The sequence below is a fragment of the Erigeron canadensis genome, chromosome 7, assembly GCF_010389155.1.
Source record: "Erigeron canadensis isolate Cc75 chromosome 7, C_canadensis_v1, whole genome shotgun sequence".
Classification (NCBI taxonomy): domain Eukaryota; kingdom Viridiplantae; phylum Streptophyta; class Magnoliopsida; order Asterales; family Asteraceae; genus Erigeron; species Erigeron canadensis.
In genome coordinates, this window is record NC_057767.1 from 31,593,568 (window position 1) to 31,604,288 (window position 10,721).

The 10,721-nt window shown below is 35.4% G+C and overlaps 2 protein-coding genes across 2 annotated transcripts; both read left to right on the plus strand.

The window, feature by feature from the left end:
* Window positions 1-248: 248 nt before the first annotated feature.
* LOC122606483 (probably inactive leucine-rich repeat receptor-like protein kinase At5g48380) lies at window positions 249-3,658 on the plus strand. The gene is made up of 3 exons (XM_043779332.1): window positions 249-332; window positions 1,119-2,041; window positions 2,551-3,658. The coding sequence occupies exons 2-3, from the start codon at window positions 1,214-1,216 to the stop codon at window positions 3,565-3,567; spliced, it is 1,845 nt and encodes a 614-aa protein (XP_043635267.1). The 5' UTR covers window positions 249-332; window positions 1,119-1,213; the 3' UTR covers window positions 3,568-3,658.
* A 1,075-nt stretch (window positions 3,659-4,733) lies between these two features.
* Window positions 4,734-6,439, plus strand: LOC122609310 (UDP-glycosyltransferase 74G1-like). The gene is made up of 2 exons (XM_043782362.1): window positions 4,734-5,369; window positions 5,711-6,439. Exons 1-2 carry the CDS (start codon window positions 4,734-4,736, stop codon window positions 6,437-6,439), a joined length of 1,365 nt encoding a protein of 454 aa, XP_043638297.1.
* The last annotated feature ends 4,282 nt before the right edge of the window (window positions 6,440-10,721 follow it).

Genomic DNA, 10,721 nt, shown 5'->3' on the forward strand with positions numbered 1-10,721 from the left:
GTGACGTTGTAAAAATATACACTAAATTAGTAAATTTAAAGGAAAATCTTATATTTTCATTATTTTTCACATATAAGAAAAATTATATTTTCAAAGTCAAAAAGTCTACAAGGTTCGTAAAAGTCATGGTCTTCACACGGTATTCCACTTTTTCTTGGTCAACAACAGCAAGTCAAACATTCCATTTCCCACTTGCTCCTTATTATTTCCTGGCAGCTTTCACTCCAGTACTCTCTAGCGATCCCTTCTGTCTTTGGCCACAACATTTATTTCGTCACTAATTCTTTCTCATTAACACATTCTTTTTGGCCAGCCCATTTCCTTTTTAGCAGGTATATTTATTCATTCAATATATTGTATGCATGTTTTTCATCTTTATATATATGTAGTTTTTTTTATATTGTGTATATTTGAGAGACTGTAGCCGCACCTAGTTAGGTAATAGGTGCTCTTGTAACATAGATTTTAATCTCTGTAACAATCATAGCATCACTTTCCAGAAAACCTTAATTGTGTCAGATTTTTTTTTTATATATTATAAGCTAATTATATACTGTAATAAGGTCATGTTGTCAAGGTCGAAAAGATTTAACTAGGTTCGTGGTTATGTAGGTTACAATATTATGACTAAAGAAAGGACTAGGTTTGAAAGTGTGTCGATTTTCGTCTAGTTATATTTGAGGTGACCCATTAACCAAAAGGTTACTTGTGGGTTATAGTCATATGATCGACATATTGTAAATATGGGTGGATATGCGTGAAATATTTGTATCTCCGAAAAAATACATGTTGTTGTTTTCGGGAAAAAAAAAAATAAATAGTCGTGTAGCGGATTTCACTTTGGTCTATCGAGTTATGGCGTGTATTAGTTAAGCTGCTGGTTATCTAATTCTGATTATTAAGATCATATAGTCACTTTCAAAGAAAAACAATATAAACAGCCGGAACACAGTATGTGGTGATACACGAAATATTACTAATTGTCATAATTGTCATAAGTTGTTTTAGTGCTTGACTCTTGTATCTCATAATTTGTATTCGGGTTACAAAGCAATTAAACTAAATGAACATAAGCATGTCAAAGTGTTGATGCATATCCCTGAATGTCGCTTTTTTAGTTTGCAGGTTCATTTCAAAGAAAGTGACTTTTTCTGGCTATAATCTAAATTTGATATGTGCCAAGGTTAAAGTTTTTTTCAAGAATTTTTCTTCAATGGGACCAAGTAACATACCGATAATAATTACTTGTATCTTGATACTTACGTATATCACCTTTAGCAATGCTGTTCAAAGTGATATCGATTGTCTTAGAGCCTTTAAAGATTCAATTGAAGATCCAGAAAACGTCTTATCCACATGGAATTTCAATAACAGCACTGAAGGATTCATTTGTAAATTTACTGGCGTTGACTGTTGGCATCCTGATGAGAGCAAGGTTTTAAATATTCACCTTGCTGACATGGGACTTAAGGGCACGTTACCTCTTGGGCTTGAAAACTGTACCTCAATGACCGGACTAGATCTTTCTGGTAACCACTTGTTTGGAACTCTCCCGCCGAACATATCCAAGGTTTTAAGGTTATTGACGACTCTTGATCTTTCCTCAAATAACTTCTCTGGACAGATACCTGCAAGTTTTGCAAACTGTACCTATCTTAATGTTCTCAAACTCGGTAACAACCATTTTTCGGGTCAGATTCCTATAGAACTAGGTGGTCTAAATCGTATTAGGGAGTTTAGTGTTGTAAACAATCAGTTAGCAGGACAAGTTCCAGTTTTCCAAAATGGTAGTATTTCAGCTGCGAGTTATGCCGGAAATCCTGGGTTATGTGGTGGTCCGTTGACCCCTTGTCAGTGGCAAGTCAAGAAAACCCGTATGGGTGTCATTGTTGGGGCAGCTATTGGCGGGGCTGTGCTTGCTGCTTTAATTGTAGGAGTAGGAATGACGGTGTTCATGCGTAAGGTTGTTAGAAAGAGGAAAGAAGATGATCCCGAAGGAAATAAATGGGCCAAGAGTATTACAGGAACTAAAACCATCAAGGTTAGACACTTTAATCTTCTTCTATCTCTATCTTGTCTACACATATACGTGATTTTGATTAATTGTGGCTACCTCGATCCATTTAACTAAGAATGGGTTGGTTTGGGTTGTGTTTTTTGTCTCAAATGGTTGAATTAGGGAACGCAATCCAGGTATTTGAGGAATCGGTGAAATGGGCTAAAATCTGTCCATAGTCTAATTTCCAGTCGTGCCATTTTCTATATCATTTTGTTCAAAGATTATTTTGTTACTACACTAAATTATTTGCTAATAATTATTACTCTTACCACATTAATAACTGACTTAATATTTTATGAAATGGACGAAAGTGTCTACAGGTCAATTCCACTTGACCCGTTTCATCCCACACTAACATAATGACCCATTTCAACCTCAGTACCTCACCCCATTGTACGCGTCACTGACCTGCCTGACCATTGTCTTAATGTCTTGCTCCTCTACTTTTGATGTTTGGTGCATAAATTTGACAAATATTTATATTCTTGCAGCTTTCCATGTTTGAAAATACTGTTTCAACAATGCGATTAAGTGATCTTATGAAAGCTACCAACAGTTTTAGCAAAGAGAACATCATCGGGTCAGGAAGAACGGGGTGTTTATATAAAGCTCTGCTAGAAGATGGCAGCTTTCTTATGATAAAAAGATTGCAAGAGTCCCAACATTCCGAGAAAGAGTTTGCATCTGAAATGGCTACTCTCGGGAAAGTCAAACACCGGAACTTGGTTCCACTTTTAGGATTTTGTGTGGCCAAACAGGAACGACTTTTAGTTTACAAGTACATGTCAAATGGTACTCTATATGACAAATTGCACTCAATCCCTGAAGACCCGAACCACCTAGATTGGCCATCACGGCTAAAAATTGGGATCGGCGCTGCCAAAGGTCTTGCATGGCTTCATCATAACTGCAACCCACGAATCCTTCATAGAAACATAAGCTCAAAGTGCATATTATTAGATTCAAATCTTGAGCCCAGAATATCTGATTTTGGGCTCGCAAGGCTCATGAACCCAGTTGATACCCATTTGAGTACTTTTGTAAATGGTGAGTTTGGTGATTTGGGATACGTAGCCCCGGAATATGCAAGCACCCTTGTGGCTACACCAAAAGGGGACGTTTATAGTTTTGGGGTGGTACTTTTAGAACTAGTAACGGGTGAAAAACCAACACATCTGACTAAAGCCCCCGAGACCTTTAAAGGAAGTTTGGCCGAGTGGGTCATTCAGTTATCTGCTGAATTTAGACTTCAAGATTCAATTGCCGAGTCACTGGTAGAAAAGGAACACATTAGTGAGGTATTTCAGTTTCTAAAAGTGGCTTGTAGCTGTGTGGTGCCGGCCCATAAGGAGAGGCCCACAATGTTTGAAGTGTACCAGTTGCTACGGGCCATTGGTCAGCATTATCATTTCTCGACTGAGGATGAGATCTTGATTATGCCAACTGATAACGGCGATGCAGGTCAGATAGAACTCATAGTTGCTCGTGATCAACTAGAGAGGTATTGAAGAAGTACAATGTATGTGTAATTAGTTATATTGTTTGTCATATGTAAATATATGTTTACTGTTTATGGTTACAATTTTGAGTTTACTTTTAGTTTTAATTTAACTTTTTTTAAAACATAATCTTAAAAGTTAAGTCTTGCAACTTATTAGCTAGAACTATTGCATATCTCAATGTTATGTAGTGAACCTGTGAAGGAGTATCTTAGGTAGATGTCTATTAGATGAACATAACCATCACCAAAGATAAGTGGCCCAATGGTTAGACATGTTGATGTCTTTCACAAGAAGTTCACCTCACTAGAAAGCATCTTGCCCAGGAAAGAGTTTGAAAACAGTTACGGGGATACCCCGCTTAAGCCACATACACTTGAGTCTAAGACTTGTCCTCCCCATTTACCGGTTTATTTGATGAAAATAAGCCTTGGCTTGGATGGTTTGCATTTCTGGGACAGGAAAACTATATAGCTGCCATGTACTTTTGCACATCTGATTATACATATACATATTTTTGTATATGTATGTATAAACATGTTGTACGTTACTACGTTTTAGTAGAGGGCCTTACGGCGAAGAACTATCATAATGTTACCCAATGACTGTATAGTGATGCACTTCTGTTATCAGTAACTCAGTAAGATTGTGCCTAGTAAATCAATTATGACAGCTCGATTGTTAACAATATAGTTTAAAAAACCTCATTGCTAGAACTGTATTTGATATCTGTATTTCGTTCGGATACTATATATTTCACATAATTAGACTTTGGTTTCAGTAAATGGTTTTTTCTAACAATAAGTATCTAATCGGCTATATATTCTGTTTTTTAAATTAACTTGTACTTGTTTAAGTCGACACTCCAACAATTATGTCTTGTTTCCAATTATAATTTTAGTCAAGTATATGACAGTGAGATTCATAAAATTGATGTTTTTGTCATTTTCAACAATCTTGAATTCACAGCTTATACAAAACCTTCAAATATATGCTTACAAAATTTTGTGACGGAATTTACTATTTCAAATTTACAAAACTACAATTCCAATGTTATCAGATCAATCATAAACAAGTTTCAACTAACCAATCAAGCGCCACTAGGCCAAGCATTTAGTGACACGAACCTCTCGAATAATTACATTTTGAAGCTAAAACGAAGACATAAACAAACGATGAGTACTTTATCCCTTAAAGAGCCTCATGTTTTAGTCATCTCGTACCCTGCCCAAGGCCATGTTAACCCATTGCTCCAGTTCTGCAAACGTTTGGTCTCGAAAGGGATCAAAACAACATTTGCAACAACTTTTTCCTTCTCCAAAAGTGTTCATATTGACCATAATACCCTCATAACCTTTGAAACATTCTCTGATGGGTTTGATGATAACGGCCCTGATCAATTCGTGCCACCAGATGTTTACTTTCCAAAGCTTCGAGAAGTGGGCCCGAAGTCATTATGTGATCTTGTTCAAAAACTAGATGGTCTCGATGCACTCATTTATGATGGGTTTTTGCCATGGGCCCTTGATGTTGCAAAACGATTTGAGATAGTCAGAGCTGTCTTCTTCACTCAAACTTGTGCTGTAAATAGTATTTACTACAATGTCAACAGAAAGCTTCTTGAGCTCCCATTGTCAAATTCTGTAGTTTCGGTTCCTGGATTACCACCTCTTGAGAAGTGGGAAACTCCTTCATTTGTGCACAAATTCGAGCTATATCCTGCTATTTGTGATTTAGTTTTGAGCCAATTTACCAACATTGACCAGGCAGACTATGTGTTCTTCAACTCGTTTTACAAACTGGAGGAAGAGGTTTGCCTTTTTCTATAGATACAATCTACTTGAATTCACAAAATGGACAACACAATGAGTTGAGTAGTAACCAGTCACATTCTGATCATGACAAAATGGATAGTTGGGTTGGGTTGACCCGAAACACATTTAGTCCTAAAATTTCGAACTTTTTACAAAAATCTTGGATGAGTTTCAACTTTTTTAGTTGTCTTGTTTTCTTTTTGGCTATCTTTTTACTTCGTTTGACCCGTCAGAAATAAAACATAACAGGTATTGACCCATTTATAAGTAAACGGTTTGGAAGTGGTAATTATACACACACTTTGATTCATGTTTTTCATTGATCACTATTTGTTTAGGTGGTCGATGTGATGGCAAAGTTGTGGCGTGTGAGAACAGTTGGCCCAACTCTTCCATCAATGTATCTTGACAAGCGACTTTTAGATGATAAAGACTACATAGTAAATCTCTTAAAGCCAAATCATAGCGAATGCATGAATTGGCTAAGCAACAAACCAAAAAGATCAGTTGTTTACTTATCGTTTGGGAGTTTAATCCAGCCTGGAGCCAAGCAAATGAACGAAATAACACGTGGTTTGATTGATGGTGGGTTCAACTTCTTGTGGGTAGTTAAGTCGTCCGAAGAATTCAAGGTCCCAACAGAGATAGTCGATGGAAAGTCAAATAACGGTTTAGTAGTGACTTGGTGCCCACAATTAGAAGTGTTGGCGCATGAGTCAATAGGATGTTTTGTTACACATTGTGGGTTCAACTCGGTCCTTGAAGCGATTGGGTTGGGTGTGCCGATGGTAGGAATGCCTCAATGGTCTGATCAAACTACAAACGCTAAATACGTGGAAGATGTTTGGGGAGTTGGGGTTCGGGCTAAGCCCAATGCCAATGGGCTAGTGAGTAGACAAGTGTTGGATTCTTGCATAAGGGAAGTCATGGAAGGAGAGAAAAGCATTCGTATCAAGAAAAACATGATTAGATGGAGTGATTTGGCGAAAGAAGCTATTGAGGAAGGCGGAAGTTCAGACAAAAACATCGATGAGTTTGTAGAAGAATTGGGTAAACGGAAAACCTGACTCTTGCTTTTAGTTTCCGTTGTTTTCCATCACAAATAGATTGCAATAAAGATCCAATGTGCAATGGTGTTTGTTTAGAATTTAATTAGCTTAACGAGTAATTGTCTTAAATACAATAAGTCATGAGGTTTTGAATTTAATTGGTAAAGTATGACTTAACTCAAATAGTCAGAAATACACTAGTTATCAAGTTAAGACATTGTTTTCACTAAACTAGATTGGTGCCCGCACAATGCAGCGATGATAATGGCAATGGTGATGATGTGGTTATTAACATAAAAGTAATTTGCAGTTTGAGATGTGATGAATTGTTGCGTAGGATATATGAAAGGGGAGAAGAGGGAGATTTTGAGTTAAGATTTTTGTTATGTGTTTCTGAGTGAGAGAGAGATCGATGTTGAATTTGTTTAAGGACACTTTAGTTACAGTCTATAAAATAGAAATAAAGATGTATTAAAATGGAGGATAAATGTGTTATTTCAGGTTTTTAAAATTAGAGGAGGAAGGAGAGTTTGTTTTATAAAGGAGTATATTCGTCATATAAAACATTTAATCTATATATCGACACGATATTTAAATAGAAAAACAGGGTTCTTTGAGAACCGTTCACATATGAACATAAGTAATATTGAATATAATTTGATCATATATTTATATGTGAACGATGTTCACCATCATTCACATATGAAAATTCAATTCACATGAAGTCATGAACTTGTTCCTAGAAAAACAAACAGTCGAAGTGTCCTTACAACAAAACACACCCTATATTATACACACTTTCTAGACAATATGGAGGTACAATATCTTCAAGAGTTGATATGTCAAACCGTCAAAGTACGTATTTGAAAGATATCTGCATAATAGAGATTTTAGAGTGCGTGTAGATACCAATTAAAAGCTAAGAAGTCAAGGGACTAGAAGTGTTTTTAGAAGCTTATTATTACGAACTTTAAAGATATGTCAAAGAAGAAGGGGCAAGTGTGACAAGTCTTGGACGTAAAAACGTATATATATACTTCTCATCTCTCAATTAAGGGTTTTAATTAAACCCTTTATTCTTTCTTCTATTCTCTCTCGTTTTTATCGTATTCTTTTTCATACAATAATAATAATGATTCGATTATTATTGGTTCTATAATAATAATATAATGCCGACGTTTTGTGATGAAGATGAAGATTTGAATGAGTTAAAGTGGATTGAATTGATCGATCGTAGGGATGTTCGATGTTTAGTGGATGATAGTCCTATTTCACGCAAGTAACTTACCTTAGATTGAACGACCTAATTAACATGGAGGTACTATGGAAATGCCGAGATGAATATATAAGTTTCACGAACTTACGTTTTGCCATCTAAACGACTATTTGTTTGCTATGTTATATACTTTTATATGTCATTCATGATTCCGATATGAACACCTCCTGCTTAATTGGTATCCATCAATATGATTTTCAACCAAAACAAAAACAGTCATTTTTTTTTCATATTAAACTGATTTCTTCACAATTTCGCCATCTAAACGACTATATTGTCCCCTACCATGAAACCATCAAAGACGGGAGTTGGTTGTACTCAAACATTATGAATGGAAGTAGTCATGATTCGATCACTTGCCCTATATACCAACTTAAATTCTTTGCACACCCGGTCAAGGACCATAAAGAAAACCTTCACAGCCACAAATATTCTTAAACTGTTTGCTTTTCTTGAACTTAAATTAATCTTCATGACCTCTTGTTCTGCATTCTGCAATTTTCAAGATATTGTTTATTGAAAATCGGAAAACTTTGTGCTTTCCATTTATTCGACAATTTTGATAATATAATGTTTGGGGTTCGGGCTAAAGCCCCATGCCAATGGGCTAGTGAGTAGACAAGTGTTGGATTCTTGCATAAGGGAAGCCATGGAAGTAGATAAAAACATACATACTCCGTATATATTAACAAATTTATGATTGGATGGAGGGATTTGGCAGAACAAGCTATTGAGGAAGGTGGAAGTTCAGACAAGAGCATCAATGAATTTTTAGTTTCGGTTGTTTTCCATCCATCCACAAATATATTGCAATAAAGATTCTGCTTTTCGTTCTAATTTAATAAATCAATGTGACAAGTACGCACGTTCATTGTTACCATCGCGATACATGTCATTGAGGGTTTGAGGTTGATACATTATATTGTTTGTTATCATAATATCGATATATTGTTTGGCCATATGTCTTTTTTAATCTTAAGGTTTGTACCTGCATCATATCACTCATGGGGTGAGTTGATAAATATTCATTCATGCTATCGGGGCTAGTGTTCTCTCTATTCGTTAATATGATAAGACCCGAAGCTTGGACACGAAAACTACTTGCATCAAAAAAATTAAATGAAGTCGTGATTTCGTAATCATGATTATATATTTAGTAATCAATATTATATATTCTAAATTAATTAACCAACTTCTTTCGTCTATACATAATGAAGTTGTAAATTTCATTGTTACATGTTTATATACACACACTTATGAGGACATTACTTTTTTGGTTTCTCTACCTTTTTGTCATAACATATGCATCTCCACCCGTAAATACTCCATCAACATCATCTTCGATAGCTAATGCAACAAACAAGTTGTGTTGGTTAGATTATTGGACCATTTATATCTACAATGATATAAAGGATCCTATCACCATTCATGTACAATCAGCTAACGATGATCTCGGCAACCGTACAGTTGCACCGAACTTCAATGAAAATTGGGGTTTCTGCGAGGCCGTCGGCACTTTGTTTTATTCTCATTTCTATTGGAATGAAAAAGTAGCGTTTTTGGATGTTTTTGAAGATAAAATGGCTAATGACTATTGCTCAAAGTTTCACTTAACCAAACCACGAAGGTGTTTTTGGTTAGTTAGGGAAGATGGATTTTATCTGGGCCCAAAACTTAACCCGTTTCCTGATAAAGGATGGACTAAGCTCCATGATTGGTCATGAGTCTATCAATGTATTCTCTATTTTCTATATAGTATGAAAAATAATTATATATATTATTATCGAGTGATCATTCTTGTAAGAATACATCCAAGAATTTTTCCTTTTCTTGTTTAATCTATATATATCCAGACAGACACAACATTTAGATAGAAAAACGAACATTTAAATAGACACAACATTTAAAGAGGCTATTGAAGAAGGTGGAAGTTCAGACAAGCTAGAACATCGATGAGTTTGTAGCAGAATTGCGACTTTTGCTTTTAGTTATGTTTGTTTTCTATCCACAAATAGATTGCAATAAAGGTTCTGCGTTTCGTTTGAATCTAATGATCGAATCATCGTGATATACGCCATTTAAAAGTATAAATTCTTTCACCTCTATAAGTTTGTTCACCTCAATAAATTTGGCAATCTCTTCAATACACCAACACTTGATGAATAAAATTAATAATAAACAGACCGTGCTTAAGTGTCCTTAAAACTAAACGGCCCCTTATATTATTAGGTTCAATTCTAAACACTTTGTAGCTAGGCAATGCAGGTACAATCAAGAGTTGATATGTCAAAGTATTTTAAAGTTATTTGTATAAAGATTTCTACTAAAAGCCAGAAGTCAAGGGACTACAAGCGTTTTACTTTTTACGAGCATGGTACCCGCGCAATGCGGCGGCGGTAACGGTGACGGCGGTATAATGGGGTTGGTGACGCGTGGTTATGACATCGACAATTGGTGTCGAGTGGTGTAAGTTGATGTTAAGATAATAGAACTATTTTATAAGATAAGGACTTATAATGTAAATTAGCAAGATAAGGGTTTAGAATGTAAAATAATTTATTAAGGGCAAATTTGATAATTTATAAAAATCCTTCCATAGTGGGGTGTTTATTAAGGATATTTTGGTAATTTCGCATGTGACATTTTGGTAACACTTTCCATTTTGAGGGGGTGATAATCTTTAATAAGGAGTATAGATAAGGTTAATAATATCAAAGTATATATATATACTTCTCATCTCACGATTAGGGTTTAAACCTTGTTTTTCCTCTTCGTATATTCTCTCAAAGTTTTCTGTCATATTCTTTTCCTTGTTTAATCATTCGATCGATTTTGTAATAATATAATGCCGAAGTTTTGTGATGAAGGTTTGAATAAGTTAGAACACATTGAGTTGACCAATCGTTCCAATGTATTATGGTTATTCGATGATACGGCTTGCGCGGATGAAGGGGAAAAAAAGGAAAAGTATTTCACGAAACTTAGAGCCTTTAGATTGAATAATCTAAAGAAATTAGAGGTGCT

Excerpts from the sequence above, each read along its gene's own strand:
- LOC122609310 (XM_043782362.1), top strand. The coding sequence starts at position 4,734 with ATGAGTACTTTATCCCTTAAAGAGCCTCATGTTTTAGTCATCTCGTAC. Across the intron at positions 5,370-5,710 it reads TTTACAAACTGGAGGAAGAG|GTGGTCGATGTGATGGCAAA; the intron begins GTTTGCCTTTTT and ends CTATTTGTTTAG.
- LOC122606483 (XM_043779332.1), top strand. The coding sequence starts at position 1,214 with ATGGGACCAAGTAACATACCGATAATAATTACTTGTATCTTGATACTT. Across the intron at positions 2,042-2,550 it reads CAGGAACTAAAACCATCAAG|CTTTCCATGTTTGAAAATAC; the intron begins GTTAGACACTTT and ends ATATTCTTGCAG.